We start from the raw sequence: 16,610 nt of genomic DNA, 5'->3' as shown, positions 1-16,610 counted from the left end.
TCACATCCGCACTTGGCAAGTACACCAGTATGACCATTAGAAGATAGCTAGCATCTCCTGTCAGATGCCTGTGCAAGAGCGCGATCTGCTAAGCGCACACAACAGCAGCTACTAACGATTTATGCCAAGGCATGGTAAGAAAATTTGAATTTTGATCTTGTAAAATGTTAATATTCCTTGCCTAGAAGCCAAGTATCATTCAGAAAGAAGCATTTTTTTCCCCTTTGAATAAAATCTACAAGAACCCATTCCAGATTCCTTACAGACAAACTGAGTAGGCCTAAGGCCCTGAACCTGCAACTTGATCCATATGGGCAGATCTTGCTGACATGTAACGTCCCACTGATTTCAGTGAGGCTCTGCATGGCCCACCTGCCCCAAGCAAGACCTTGCATGATCTGAGGGGTAAATACACCATTGCCAATAGAAAATGACTTACGTAAGGTTCAACTCAGAGCTTCTAGAATACAAGCTCCAAACCAGAGTCAGCTCTAGGTTTTGCAGACGATGCAAAGCCAAGAGTGGGTCCCCAGCCAGTAGCTATAAGGTGGGTTGAGATTAGTGTGGAGATGGTGGGTTTCTATAGCAGCACAGGATTGGGGTTCCGGGCATTTTCATTGTGGGCTCCAGCTGATCTCTCAAAGTAGCTGGGTGCTGCCAAGAGGCTGCCGCTGGGGAAAGGAAAATACTGACAGAATGAGACTGAAGCAAGGGCCACTAAGCAGCCACACACTTAGTACATGCATTAGGCTACCCCTGGTGCAGGTAGGGAGCAGTGAAGACAAGTTACAGTATAACTGAACAATGGAATAAACATGTTAATCTTCAAGTTCACCAAGCAGTACAGTGTGAAAAATAACTCAATGAGTTAGCCATCTATTTCATAACAGAGTGGCAACACATTTAAGTTAGTATGGCATGAAGCACAGTAGTATCACTCCCCTCCGAGGGTTATTCCAGTTACAAGACTGACCAGCATGTACTGGCAGAATGAGGCATAAACAGTCCCTTCAGCATTGCCTAAGGTAGAGAATTTTGGCATTGTGATCCCCTCTGGAATGCTTGTTTTACACAAATGCTTATGCATAGGGCCCTACCAAATTCACAGTCCATGTTGGTCAATTTCATGGTCACACAAGTTTAAAAATCATAAATTTAATTATTTCAGCTATTTAAATCTGAAATGTCATGATATTGTAATTGTAGGAATCTTGACCCAAAAAGGAGTTGTGGGGTGGTCTCAAGGTTTTTTTGGAGGGGGGGAATTGGGGGGGGGGGTTGCGGTACTGCTACCCTTACTTATGTGCTTTTGCTGGTGGCGGCTCTGCCTTTATAGCTGGGCAGCTGGAGTGTGCCGGCTGCTGGCCGGGAGCCCAGCTCTGAAGGCAGAGCCACCGCCAGCAGCAGCACAGAAGGATGGCAGGGTATGGTATTGCCACCCTTCTTTCTGCACTGCTGCCTGCAGAGCTGGGCCCTCCGTCAGCAGCCACCATTCTCCTGCTGCCCAGCTTTGAAGGCAGCAGTGCAGAAGGAAGGGTGGCATGGTATGGTATTGCCATCCTTACTTCTGCGCTGCTGCTGCTGGCAAGGCACTGCCTTCAGAGCTGAGCAGCCAGAGAGCGGCGGCTGTTGGCCAGGCAGCAGCGCAGAAGTAAGAGTGGCAATACTGTGACCCCCCTAAAATAACCTTACAACCCCCCTGCAACTCCCTTTTGGGTCAGGACTCCGAATTTGAGAAACACTGGTCTCCCCCATGAAGTCCATATAGTATAGGGTAAAAGCACACAAAAGCCAGATTTCATGGTGTGTGATGCATGTTTCATGGCAATGAATTTGGTAGGGCCCTACTTATGCATTGTTGCAGGCATTTACTTCTTCATTGTCATGACCCTTGCTCTAGGCAAAGCTAAATAGGTGGTGCAGAGACACAGCGATTTCCAATACAACGCCACTGTAGACAGGAAGGGCTAGTGTGACTGCTGCAATTGGCCCTCCAAGTGCAGTCCCAATGTCCCACAATGCTCCTGCCTATCCAGCAATGACCAATCTTACAGCTTAGAAGGACTGCTTCGGACACCTGTCAAGTCATTCACTTAGTAACTCAGGCAGGGTGGGCAGGGGGGAGTGGTAAAAGGGGAGGGGAGAGCAACCAAGTTGATACTCAGCTACTTTCTACTCTGCCTCTTCCCTGATCCCACATTCAAAGAGCCAGAGCAGCAGAGGACAAGAGAGAAAATACAGCTTTAAAATTTTGCTTTATGGAAGCGTCTTTTGGAAGGGTCATAAGGATTCACCTGAAAACACAGAGAGAAAGTGTTCAGCAGTCACTGCATACGCACGCAACACTGCGTTACACTGAAGTTTGCCTGCCATGGCTGTCCATTTGTTGCCTCAGCAGGGCTACCCTAAATGTAAATGCAGTGTTGAATGTGCGCATGCAGTGGCTGCTCAGCAATTCATTTCTCTCCTTTGTCCGTGTGCATGCAGGTGAATCACTAGAGCGTAATAGATTTGGAGCAATATTCTAACTGCATAGCAGTGTGTGAACTACGGCAGTCTGTCTGTTGCCTCAGCATAACTCTCACACTGCCACACAGAATACTGCTCCCGACCTTTTATTCTCTAGTAATGCACCTGAAAACACAAAGGAGAGAAATTGTTTGGCAGCAACTGCATGCACAGACTCAACACTGCATTTAGGAGGGTTGCTATGGCAGTCCGTTTGTTGCCTCAGCATATCTCGCACAACGTTATGCGGTCAGAATACTGCTCCCAACCTATTCGCTAGTAATTCCACCTGCCTTGCAATAGTGTCCAGCACTCGTTTGTGTCGTCCCCAACCCAGGACCAAAGATTGCCTAGGGCCCACTGCATTAGATGAGGGAACTGACTGGGCACTATCAATAGGCCTGGAAGAACATCCTCATTCCAACCCATACCACTCCCATCTGTAGATCAAAAGGGGAACACAAGAAAACTGTTAGTTCAGCAACAAACCACACACAACAAGGTATGATCCAAAGAGAAGAAATCAGTTCAGAATAATCAGCCTCCTTGTTCCCTCGAGTTGCAACACCCAAGTTGCTCATCATAATACCATCCAATCCTCTGGGTTGTTCATTGAGTGACCCTCCTTTATAGCATCTGCAAGTACTAGGGCATAGCCCCTTTCTCTCACAATTGGTGCATGGATCCTTGAGCAGGACAGAGTTATTTGAAGTTGGGGATGGAAACACAGAACAGATGCAAACATACAGTATACCCAGTGATGAGCTGCCAAAATCTTAACCACCGGTTCCCTCCTCATCCCACGAGGGTGTCAAGGCCCACCCCTGCCCCATCCAACCCCCTGTGTTCCTTGAGGCCCCCCCCACCCCCCAGACCCTTGCCCCATCCACCCCCCTTCCGTCCCCTGACTGCCCCCAGAACTGGGCAGGAGGATCTTGTGGGCCACCATAGTGGGTGCCCACTGCGCCCCGCCCCTAAGAGCCAGAGGGACCTGCCAGGTGGCGAGTCCTGACGTTGCTTACCTGGGGCAGCTCCCAGGAAGCATCCGGCATGTCCCTCTGGCTCCTAGGGGCAGGGGAGCGTAGCTGGTAGGGGAGCAACTGCTCCCCCCACTGATCACTGGAGCACCCACGGGGAGAATTTGGTGGGTGCAGAGCACTCACTGGCAGCTCCCCGCCCCGCGCCTAGTCCCAGCTCACCTCCACTCCGCCTCTGTCCCTGAACACGCTGCCCCACACTGCTTCTCTGCCCCCTCCCCGCTTCCCGTGAATCAGCTGTTCGCAGCCAGGGTAGGGGGGCTCAGAAGCAAGCGGCGGCTTCGCACTCAGGCCCAGGGAAGCGGAGGTGACCTGGGGCGGGGAGCGGTTCCCCTGCGCGCACCCACCAGGTTACCTGCTGCGGCACGGGCACCCCTCCTCATGCCCTCCCCCACTTGCCTCTGCCTCCCTGGGCCTGAGCACAAAGCCGCTGCTTGCTTCTCAGCCCCCCCACCCGGCTTTCTGCGCAAACAGCTGATTCGCGGGAAGCCGGGGGGGGAGGGGGGTGTGGGGCGGGCAGAGAAGCACAGCGGGGTGGCGCATTCAGGGGAGGCGGCGGAGCGGAGGTGAGCTGGGCCTGGGGAGCTGCCAGTGGGTGCTCTGCACCCATCAAATTTTCCCTGTGGGTGCTCCAACCCCGGAGCACCCACAGAGTCGGCATTTAAGGTGCCACTTTTGGCCAGTTGTTAAATTTAGAAGCCCTTTTAGAACCGGTTGTCCCGCGAGCAAACCGGTTCCAGGTCACCACTGAGTATACCCATCCCAAGTACCACAATTAACAGCACTTGCAGAGAGTACTATGCAGGAATGCAAGGCACTGAATATACCCAGAACAGATGGGCTAGCATGGAGTCACTGCATTGTTGAGACTTGCACCACAGCAGTTCTCTAGCATAGACAAGGCCTTAGACCAAGTTCCCATGCCAAGTGTGAAGGACGGGCCTCTTACATTTGGTCTGGAGCGATAGTACTAGCTACATGCTGCAGATTTAGTAGGCTATTTCCCTCAATATAGGGTAAGTCTCCTGGTTGCCACATTTTACACAGCAGAGTAAATTAAAATTAGTACAGTCAGCAGGCACTACTGGGTGTTTCTCCCTCAATAAATGAGTACAACAGACCCTCTTCCTACCCTGAATTCAGGTGCCACAAGTACTCCTTTTCTTTTTGCAAATACAGACTAACACGGCTGTTACTCTGAAATCTTCCTACACTGTTTACTTAATACTAGCTCCTAAATGCACAACATGTATTGTCATGTGGATTTCATTTTCAGTACAGCTGGCCCCTTACATAATCTGCATTCATCCTGGACAAAAGCCAATTGAGATAGAGAATTCCTTAACTGGAAAGTACTCCCAACCCAGCTCTCCCCTCATTGCATGTGTTTCTCATTAAAAGTCTCGGGATCTGCTCTGTTTAATTGTAATTCAGCCATTTAACATACCTTTGCACCCTCTAGTGGAGAAAATGAGAAGTGCCACGTCAAGAATATATTCTCAAATTCTTGAAGTATTCTTCAAGGACAGCAAGGTTTGAATTACTTCTACAAATCCTCAAAGCACCACATCACAGCTAGGAAGTGTCCCATTTGCCACGACTACACTACTTCCCAAAAGTTAGCACTGCCAGAAGTGCAGAAGAAACTTGCAGAGCTGAGGACCTCTTTTGGCTTGTGCATGTTATATGGCAGGAATTTAACAAGAGTTACAGTGATCTTTTTTGAAAGTTAGATTTTATTCATGTGTTTAGGCAAAGCCACATTCTACAAGTTAGAAGACTACATACAGGGATAGTCAAGCTGAAGTGATGGCATCCTGCTCCTTTATTATGGTGTAATCTTCCAGTCAAGTCATCTGGAAAGAAATAATCAGGACACATAAGTACAAGAACAAAGTACAAAAGGCTTCACCTACAGGCAGGTCATAGCTGTGCAGAGTGCAACACGAGCAGCTAAGCAAACTTAGAAAGTACATTCAGCTTAGGGTGACATTTGCAAGTCATTGTGATAGCTTAATGAAGCTGATGCAGAATTCACCGAAAGCCAGATGCTCTAAAGTTCCGTTGTGAAAGGTATTGATGCAGGATTTAAAAGAGTGGGGGCCTGCTCTTTGGACAAGTGCAAATGGAGCTAGTTTCTCAGGAGATGAAGGTCTGATGAGCAGTTGACCACATTTACAGAAGACCTCGAAGACTGCAAGCAAGTACTCCCCATACCAAAATGGCCCATTAGTTTACCACTCCATAAACAAAGGTGGCCTAGTAACTCTCAGCCTACCTGCCACAAATACAGAATGCCTGGCTCAAGATGATGCTAGCCTAGACAAGTGCCAAAATATGGTTGAACTCAGGCAATTTCAAGGCGAAGGTACAAATGCACCCTTCCCTTACTTTGGTTGAAGAGAAGGATTTCTGGATTTTGACAAGGTCAGCTATCCAGGCACAATACTACTGAAACTTTATATATACTAAACTGCCTAACATAAGGACCTGCAAGTATTTTATTCATGTTAAAATATCTTATGCTAGTAACTGGCAAGTGAGATTTTACATTAACAGATGGAGAAATTTTATATCAAGTTACAATAAGATAATCTAAAAGTGACAGCACTCTCCTTACCAAATGCCTTCCTCTTCCCTGCTGCTGTGTATGCACACAGGTTGTTATTTTAAAGTTGCTGACTTTAATATTCTTATAAATGTTGGTCTCCAAGTTAAATATTTACTTTGGCTTACAAAGAAGAAAAAGCTACAAGAAAACAAACCTCTCAACAGCAGCCACTAAACAACAACTTTTATAAGTAGTTGTACTACACTGTACGCTGGGTGGAGGGAAAAATGTCTTATAAGTCTTGTTCCTTATGCAGTACTTTATCTTGCCTAATACCCTTTAAATATTTAACCAGTTGTAACTTCACTTTGGAAATGACGTGTGCGCCAAAACTTATGAGGTCTTCTGCTAGTTTAGAATACAAACCTTCCCACAACCGTATCAAATGTTGGAAGTGTGTGTTTGATTATAAAGACACGCTAAATAAATATGTTTTTATTGCCGTTCGTGATAAACAGATCTGCTTTATTTAGGGCTCAGGTTGCTTAATATATACTTTTCTGTACAAGTAAACAGAACAAGGAGTAATGATCTCAAATTGCAATGTGGGAGGTTTAGGTTGGATATTAGGAAACGCTTTTTCATTAGGAGGGTGGTGAAACACTTGAATGCGTTACCTAGGGAGGTGGTGGAATCTCCTTCCTTTGAGGTTTCTAAGGTCAGGCTTGACAAAGCCCTCGCTGGGATGGTTTAGTTGGGGATTGGTCCTGCTTTGAGCAGGGGGTTGGACTGGATGACCTTCTGAGGTCCCTTCCAACCCTGATATTCTATGATTCATGTTGGTTTGTACACCAGGGAAGAGCAGCATTTGCCAGCTCAAAGGAAAGAGCCTTTCAGAGCAAGAAAACTGAACAGAGCATGTTAATCCATATAATACAGAGGTGGGCAAACTACAGCCCGTGGGCCACGTCCGACCCGCAGGACCGTCCTTCCCTGCCCCTGAGCTCTTGGCTGGCAAGGCTAGCCTCTGGCCCCTCTCCCACAGCCTCAGCGCGCCGTGCCGCCAGCGCTCTGACCCGCTGCTCCTGCCGGGCAGCATGGGGGTGTGGCTGGCTCCAGCATGGTAAGGGGGCAAGGAGCCCCGGGGGGGCAGTCAGGGGACAGGGAGGCGTTGGAGGTCCGGGTGGGGTGGGGTCAGGGGACAAGGGTTGGGGGGGCTGGACGGGTTGGGGATTCTGAGGGGGGCAGTCAGGGGGCGGGAAGTGGGAGGGGGCCAGGTTGTTTGGGGAGGCACAGCCTTCCCTACCCAGCCCTCCATATAGTTCTGCAATCCTGATGTGGCCCTCAGGCCAAAAAATTTGCCCACCCTTAATATAATAGCAGACAAGTGAAGAGTTCACTAGCTGCTGTCTGAGATTCCATTACACTGCCCTCTCCTGGTCAACTGAAAGCCTATAATCTTGTACTTTATTAGCCCTAATTTATATGTTTAATTCCAATGCTTCCAACTAAAGTTCTGGATAGACATTTTTAGCTACTTCTGAATAAATAGTTACCCAGGAGGCATCAGCCAGTTTCTAAATCAGCAGAAACTTATCTTTATACTATGGAGCACCTAGATAAGAGAGCCTAGCTGTTAGTCAGGGACAGTGTCATAAATTAATCACATATAAGAGAGTCAAAAGCCATTTTGCGGTTAGATGTTTCTATATATTAGGAATATCATTTAATTTTAACTAGAACTTAGTTGCAGACTTACTAGAGATGAAGCTGAGGGCACTAGAGCATCACCTGCAGATTAGGGTGGGATTTGTGCTCCTAGATCATTTAGGCACTTTTTAAAATCCTACTGTGCTTCAGCTATTCAGAACTGCAGTACACATGCCTGGTGACACACTGATTAAGAAGTTATTTGAGTGATAACACTTTTCTCCTGGCCTCTACTGGACTGTTGTGTCAGATGGATGTGTCAGGTCTCATCACTATTATAGTCACACCAGGAGATATAGTATTTGTTTAAAGAGAAGGAGGACTTGTGGCACCTTAGAGACTAACCAATTTATCTGAGCATAAGCTGTAGCTCACGAAAGCTTATGCTCAAATAAATTGGTTAGTCTCTAAGGTGCCACAAGTCCTCCTTTTCTTTTTGCGAATACAGACTAACACGGCTGTTACTCTGAAACCTGTCAGTATTTGTTTAGAACATTAAACTTATACCTGGTTGTACATTGTCTGATTAATACCAGACTTCCCAAACCACTAGGTTATTTAAAAGAAAAAGAAAAGAGGGACAGATAGCCAAAGATCGATTCTGTAGTATTTGCTGAAACTTTGCTATGAATCTCAGTGAAAAAGTGGACAGATTAAGCCAGCTGCTTTCTTGATTTATTTTAGGAAAATATGACAAGCGCTGGGTATTTAAGTTAGCAGTTACTTTGCAGTATATCAATTTTATTTTACAGCAATCTGGAAGAGTATCCATTTACTTGCCACAAATCAAGTAATGTATACAGAGCACATCCAAAAAGGCAAGTGCCAGATAAGTTACATTATGATTATCAATATTACATTATGATGAAAAAAGACCACTAATCATTCAGTCTTAACACTGGTTTTGAGGTGTCCCAGTTCCTAAAGATTCATAATTTAATGCTTTGCCTGGAAAAGGAAGGTAATTCTCCTTGCTACAGCACTGCTAAGAGGCCACTTGACACTTCTTCACCTGGAGAAGCCAGTGGTCCCCAATTCTCCTCCTATTTCAACAAAATGGTTGCCTCTAATTAATGCCACCTTCTGTTGGGGGAGAACTACTATTTTATTAACTTGTGATGGGCCAGTTGTTGCAGCAACTGACTGTTCAAAAGGGCTCAAAGGTCTGTTTTAGTCAATGTAGTGAGACACCTCTAAGCCACCAAGACTCCAACAAATACAAAGGTTGTGTCAGCCAGCAACCAACCAACCAACCGGGTCAAACTTATACTCTAGAATGATTAAGGAACACTCAATCTTGCTTCCCAACCCAGACTCTGCTGGGTTTCTATCACCACCCTCAAGGCGGACCAAATGTCTAGTAGCAATTAAGCCTTGAGAAAGCAGCAGGAGTTTCCTTTAGGAGAGTACTGACAAGCCTAACTTTTGGCACCTATGTGGGCTCTGCCTCTCTGCGAGGATTTTAATACCCAGTTCACCAAATCTACAGACACCTGTTAATTTGTTACATGTTTTCTGCACCTGTGTTGTTTATTATAGGTATATCTACACAGAGTTATTCCTGGTCACCTCCATGTGTGGACACTCATTCTGGAACAGGAATGCCTTGTTCCCATTTAGCTTAATTCACAGTGGTTAAACTAAAGAGAAGCAAAGGACTCTTGTTCTGGAATAAGAATGTTCACACATGCAGCTGCTGGTCAGGAACAAAGACTGCGCTTTAGGTTCACATTCTGTCTTCACCTGCATTAACTTTCAAGTGTGGACAAGCCTTACATCTCCTTGGTTGAGTCACTATCTGGCTAAAGAGCAGTCTCAAGTGAAAAGATGTAGCATCACTGTGCAGGTCAGTTAACGGAAGGGTAGGAGGTTAGCTGGAACTTTAACTCTCATGACTGAGGTTCTACCGGTTTTCCTTCTGCTAGTCAGTTGCAATAGTGGATGTTTTACATTAACCTTACCCAGGATTCAGGGAAGACTTTGAGATGTTAAACCAGGAGACCAAAGGCCCCCCAGTTGGCCTTCTGGTGTCCTCAAGGAGGCACATTCACTGTTTAGGGTCATGTCCTCTAACAGCATATGAGAAGCAGTGTCATTAACCCTTTTTCCTGGCTCTTGCTTTCGAAGTGTGTGGTTCTCATGCCAAAGACAATCCTCCACACTTGGGCACTCAACAGCTACTCTGACTATTCTAATCCTTCCTTAAAGCACTCTTCCCTCATGAAACCTTCAATGACGACCCAACAAATTGAGTTTTTAAAAAAAATATTAGAATTCAGGCCTTCATTCAGTAAACTGGGATATTGTCTGTCTGCTTGTAAGTCCCCCCGCCAACCCCTTTGAGGCAGGGACCTTGTTGTTGTCTAGGTACCGTACAGGGTTAATCATATTATTGACTCTCAAAAAGCCACTGTTCTGCTTATTATGCTGGCTATAATGGAGTAGAAGGAAAGGGAGTTAGGTTCTATTTATACTGACAAAGGAACAATGCAAGCTGCACTGTTTTAAAATATGGTTCATACTAACACTGTTATAGAGTCAGCATAGGCTGGGCTGGAAGTATTCTGGAAACACTGCACTAACTGAATGACTAGCAGGGGAAGTATGAATTTCCACACAAACCATGGTAAATCATTAGGCTCCAGCATTATATTCCTATTGAGACACATGCAGACAATTAACAGCACCCATGTCTATTGTCTGCAGATCCACTTAGGTTGTCAACACACAGGGATATAATCAGAAAGTAAAACGCTTATTTTTTAAATTAAATCTTAAATTTAAGATAAATAGCCAGGGATTAAATTCTACATGGGAGAATCCAAATCCACAGATTTCTATTGGTATTTGGAAATCAGCAGTGTTCAAGAAAATGAAAAATGTGATCTATAAAAATTAAGTTTGATTATTAAACCTGTAGAGCTTGTTTGTCAGGCAATGACTCTTTCAGCTTGGTGTTAGGTCCCATTACATATAACCTCTCAGAGTTTTAAAATTCAGAACAGAGATTAATACTGAATAAAGAAGAACTGTGACTATGTAAACCATACATTTTTCCTTGACTTAAACTGGAAAGATTTTGTATGCAGTATCATACATGACCACCAAAATGCTGCAAGAATGCTCACACCTGCTACTGCACAGGGCAAACTCTAGAAAGGAGTCTGCGTAGGATTACTCTAGGGCAAGAGATCAGGCTGGCTGGTACAAAGCTGTGTCACCAAGGGCCCAGCCACACAGCAGCCTTCTCCCAGACCCTGTGCTTTCTACAAAGCCTGCCAACCTCCTGTGCTTCTGTACAATTGCCTCTTGCCAAGGAAAGAACAGCAAATCCTAAATCAAACTTCAATTAAATGGTTAAACAGTTACCTCACATCAGTAGCACCACTAGAAATGGATTTAATGCACTCTAGCCCCAGTACAATCCAAGACGGAGGTGGAAACTGTTCCTTCATTTAGGCAATGGAGAGTAAACCCTGCCAAGAAATTTGGAGACACATGATCAGAGACCAAAACCAGAATAGCAGAGAGAAAGAGTCAGTCAAAATTAACCTCTCTCATTGCCTGTGAGGGCAAGTCAGCCTTCATCTCCACTCTACTTACCAAAATGCCTCATTCCATCTGTGCTACAAAAACCACCATGCTGCAGGCATCAGGGCACAACATGGCATCCACTGATTCTGTAACCCAGCTAAACCCCTGAAAGATAGCTAAGGGCCAACATACCCTATCAACAGAAAATGAGTAATACAGGGGGCCAGTGGCTCAGTGAGATCCAGAGCCTAGACTTAGAATAAGGCGTCCCTGCTTCCTACTCCCATCCCTCTTGCTGACCCCCATATCACACACCCATGTGCATTTCCTCCAGTCCCCCTCTCTGCCCTCACTACACCCCCAACCCCCATCACTGCCCCCACAATTCACCCTCCCCACATACACCCCACCCCAGATACACCTCATCCCCCTTGCTTCACCCAAACCACCTCATTAGTCCCACTATTCACCTTCCCTACATTACATTCCAATCCCCCTCTACCCACACTACACCCCCCAGCCTCCCTTAGCTGGCCCCCATTACTCATCCTCCCCACATACACCCCATCCCCCTTGCTTCACCCACTACACCCAAACCCTCACTAGTCCCACTATTCACCCTCTCCACATATACCCCCTGCCCCTTGATGGCCCACACTACACCCCACAACACCCTCACTATGCCCCCATTATTTACCCTCCCACATACACGCCATCCCCCCTCTCTGCCCATACTTCTTCCTGGCCCCCATGATTTATCCCCACACACACACACCCCATCCCCCCCCCGCCCACACTTCCCCCCGCAACCTCCCTTCCCGGCCCCCCATGATTTACCCCCACACACATACATCCCATTCCCCCCCGCCCACACTTCCCCCGGCAACCTCCCTTCCCGGCCCCCCTGATTTCCCCCCCACACACATACACCCCATCCCCCCCACCCACACTTCCCCCGGCAACCTCCCTTCCCGGCCCCCCTGATTTCCCCCCAACACACATACACCCCATCCCCCCCCCCGCCCACACTTCCCCCAGCAACCTCCCTTCCCGGCCCCCCATGATTTACCCCCACACACACATACACCCCATCCCCCCCACCCACACTTCCCCCAGCAACCTCCCTTCCCGGCCCCCCATGATTTCCCCCCCACACACATACACCCCATCCCCCCCCACCCACACTTCCCCCAGCAACCTCCCTTCCCGGCCCCCCATGATTTCCCCCCCACACACATACACCCCATCCCCCCCACCCACACTTTCCCCGGCAACCTCTCTTCCCGGCCCCCCATGATTTACCCCCACACACACATACACCCCATCCCCCCCCGCCCACACTTCCCCCCGCAACCTCCCTTCCCGGCCCCCCATGATTTCCCCCACACACACATACACCCCATCCCCCCCACCCACACTTCCCCCGGCAACCTCCCTTCCCGGCCCCCCTGATTTCCCCCCACACACACATACACCCCATCCCCCCCACCCACACTTCCCCCGGCAACCTCCCTTCCCGGCCCCCCATGATCCCCCCCACCCACACTTCCCCCGGCAACCTCCCTTCCCGGCCCCCCATGATTTCCCCCCCACACACATACACCCCATCCCCCCCCGCCCACACTTCCCCCGGCAACCTCCCTTCCCGGCCCCCCATGATCCCCCCCACCCACACTTCCCCCGGCAACCTCCCTTCCCGGCCCCCCATGATTTCCCCCCCACACACATACACCCCATCCCCCCCCGCCCACACTTCCCCCCGCAACCTCCCTTCCCGGCCCCCCATGATTTACCCCCACACACACATACACCCCATCCCCCCCCGCCCACACTTCCCCCCGCAACCTCCCTTCCCGGCCCCCCTGATTTCCCCCCCACACACATACACCCCATCCCCCCCCCGCCCACACTTCCCCCCGCAACCTCCCTTCCCGGCCCCCCTGATTTCCCCCACACACACATACACCCCATCCCCCCCACCCACACTTCCCCCCGCAACCTCCCTTCCCGGCCCCCCATGATTTCCCCCCCACACACATACACCCCATCCCCCCCCGCCCACACTTCCCCCCGCAACCTCCCTTCCCGGCCCCCCTGATTTCCCACACACACACATACATCCCACCCCCCCCACCCACACTTCCCCCGGCAACCTCTCTTCCCGGCCCCCCATGATTTACCCCCCCACACACATACACCCCATCCCCCCCCGCCCACACTTCCCCCGGCAACCTCCCTTCCCGGCCCCCCTGATTTCCCCCACACACACATACACCCCATCCCCCCCACCCACACTTCCCCCGGCAACCTCCCTTCCCGGCCCCCCATGATTTACCCCCCCACACACACATACACCCCATCCCCCCCACCCACACTTCCCCCGGCAACCTCCCTTCCCGGCCCCCAATCCCCACTACACCCCCCATCTCACTCACTGGCTCCCATTATCCACCCTCCCCACGAACACCCCACCCCTCGCTGGCCTCCACTGGCGGCCCCGGGGAGGGGAAGGAGGCCGGGGGCTCCGGGCCCCCCCGCCAGCGACCCGGCCGCCGTTTGGGCTCGCGCGGCCGCAAGGGAAAGGCCAAGGAGAGGAAGCCGTCGAGAAGGCGGAGCCGGCGGCTAGAAGGGTGCTGCTGAGGAAGTTGCCCAAAAGCGTTAACCAAGAGCGGCCCGCGGAAGTTGCGGTCCTCCCAGCCGCCTTAAAGGGCCAGCAACGGCTGCAGCCCCTGCCGGGCTGCGCCAAGCTCACCCAGGGCCCCGCGCGGCACGTGACCCCGCGGCCGGCGACGGCAGACCCCGGCGCTGGGCCCAGCCCGTGGGCGGGAAGCTGCGCTGAGGGGGCGCCCTACCGGACTGGACGTAGGACCCAGCAGTGAGGGGAGGCGGGGTGAGCCTGGGGGGTCAGCCCCAGGGGTAGCGCCCCCCCAGCCCCTGGACACCCCCAGAACTTCAAGGGCTGGAAGTGGGGTGAAGCAAGGGGCACCCTGCACCCCCAGAAAACATCCGGGGGAGGGCAGCGTGGAGTAGCGCTGAGAGCAGGGCCTAGGGGATGGAACTAGGCGGGTGGGGCTGCAGTAGCACCTCCTGCTTTGAAGAGGTTTCCATTATCCAGGGTTTCCAGTTTGGCTCAATCGCTTTCAGCACCCCCTCTTTATAAAGGGTTCCATAGAGCAGGGTGGGACTGGCCCCACGGCTCCTGGCTTCTCGCCTCCCACCCCTGGAAGGGGGATGGGACCTTGGACAAGTCACTTCTGCTCCCTGCTGCAGTTTCCCCACCTGGAGTAGGAGGATAATGTTATGGCCATCTTATTTATGACGATCACAAGGCTACATCCTGAGGCTATCCAGAGATTTCCAGTAACAGCCAGCATAAAAATTCAGACCCTCCTGTTCCAAAAGGACACCCACTTAGCCGTACAGGGCCGATGACACAGCGGAGATGTTCTGGGTGTACACAATAGAGGGCAGTAGTGCAGTTATTAGACAGTTTGCTATAACACCTTCCTACCCACCCATCTCTGAGGGGGGTTATGGGACAATACATTAATAATTGTAAACAGTTATAATACTTTGCACTTCAATGACACTTTCTCTTGTAGCAGCCAAGTAAATTATAAACTTTATTACTGCCCTCTGATTGTACCATGCACGCCTGCTACTTTATATTATAACACTGCATCAAATTCACCCTTGGCACAACTCCACTGAAGTCACGAGAATTACACCGATGGTGAGTCTGGCCACTTCCTATAACTAACAGCAACTTCGGTGGTGAATGAGTTGTGAGTGGCCTTTGTTTCATTTGTACCAGTTTCCAAGTGCAATGAATAAAATAAGCCACAGGCTATAGCTGCTTTGGGGTGTGTAATTTCATTGTTTTATTTCAGAAAATCTTGGTTAGAGGCCCGGTCCTGTAAACATTTACTACTAGGCATGGTGACGTCAACGGGATTTCTCATTTTCACTATGGATGCTACATTTAGCATGATCAAGCCCTGTATTTATACAGCTATGGCTAGAAGCCAGCTAGAAAAAGCATACATCAGGGTGCATAAAAGAGGGAGCTGAAATTTGGCCATGGACACCATGCCTCACAGTGGCAGAACAGTTTCAAAGCTGAATTGACACTTCCTCTCCCATTCTGCAGAGTCTGACTTCAAAGTATTAATGCTGAACGCATTTTTAGACTTTTCCCTAAAAATTAATTTATGACCTGAGGTCAAACACAAGAAGCTTTAGCCCCAAAGGTACGTTTCTGCTGCAGTAAGCTTGAACCAACCTATAGACCTCAGAGATTTATGCCATTGAGTTCAGTGGGAGTAGGAGAAGGCCCTTAAACTGACCATTCTAGCTCAGCATTAACTATTTAGCTGAAATTCTGTGCTGTGCTTCCTGGAGGTGCAGCACAAGGATATGGGGGACAAAGGTGTCTTTAAGTTAACTTGGAACACTCCCAATTCTGGCTCCTATGGGGGCCAAAATGACCCCCAGTGTAACTTAGATCAACCCTGGAGGTTGCCTGTGGGACTACAGCACTGCCCCGGGAACATCTCTTATGTTGGGATTTGTGGGAAGCCCATATTGTGGCCCTACATGGTGCCTAGGATGATCCAGGTAATTATAGGTCTGTCAGTCTGACATCAGTCCTGGGCAAGAAAATGGAGTGGCTAATATGGGACTTAATAAAGAATTAAAGGAGGGTAATATAATACATGCCAATCAACATGGGTTTATGGAAACTAGATCCTGTCAAATTAACTTGATATCTTTTTTGGTGAGATTACAAATTTGGTTGATAAAGGTAATGGTGTTGCTGTAATATACTTAGACCTCTTTAAGACATTTGACTGGGTACCACATGGGTACCACTTTTTTTTTATTAAAAAAGTACAATAATATTAAATTAACATAAGAACATAAAAAATGGCCATACTGGGTCAGACCAATAGTCCATCTAGCCTAGTATCCTGTCTTCTGAAAGTGGCCAATGCCACATGATTCAAAGGAAATGGACAGAACAGGGCAATTATCAGGTGATCCATTCCCTGTCATCCTATTCCAGCATTATGGTACACATTAAATTGAGTAAAAGCTGGCTAACTGATAAATCTCAAAATGTAAGTGTGAGTGGGGAATCATCATCAAGCTAGTGTGTTTCTAGTGGGGTCCCACCGGGATCAGTTATTATTCCTATGCTATTTAACATTTTTATCAGCGACCTGGCAGAAAACAAAATCATGACTGATAAAGTTTACAGATGACACCAA

The 16,610-nt window shown here is 48.9% G+C and overlaps 1 protein-coding gene across 12 annotated transcripts in view; it reads right to left on the bottom strand.

Moving 5' to 3' along the window:
• Window positions 1-16,610, bottom strand: part of SEC14L1 (SEC14 like lipid binding 1) — a 120,078-nt gene that overhangs the window by 90,763 nt on the left and 12,705 nt on the right. For 3 of the 12 annotated variants that reach the window (XM_084647593.1, XM_084647585.1, XM_084647594.1), the window contains exons 1-3: window positions 11,410-11,695; window positions 11,176-11,282; window positions 5,334-5,401 (exon numbers count right to left, since the gene is read on the bottom strand). Coding sequence is in view for 8 of the 12 variants with exons in the window: in XM_084647581.1 (XP_084503707.1) it covers window positions 11,176-11,261 (86 nt within the window). In the remaining 4 variants the exon portion in view is untranslated. Of the gene's footprint in view, window positions 1-5,333; window positions 5,402-11,175; window positions 11,283-11,409; window positions 11,696-13,775; window positions 13,961-16,610 lie in introns of those variants that run through there. The other 9 variants (XM_084647592.1, XM_084647584.1, XM_084647582.1 and 6 more) reach the window with 7 other exon arrangements.

This window comes from Lepidochelys olivacea (assembly GCF_965140295.1).
Source record: "Lepidochelys olivacea isolate rLepOli2 genome assembly, chromosome: 14".
In the NCBI taxonomy this organism is placed as follows: Eukaryota; Metazoa; Chordata; order Testudines; family Cheloniidae; genus Lepidochelys; species Lepidochelys olivacea.
Note: the sequence above shows the minus strand (reverse complement) of the source record. Positions and strands in the feature narration are given on the sequence as shown.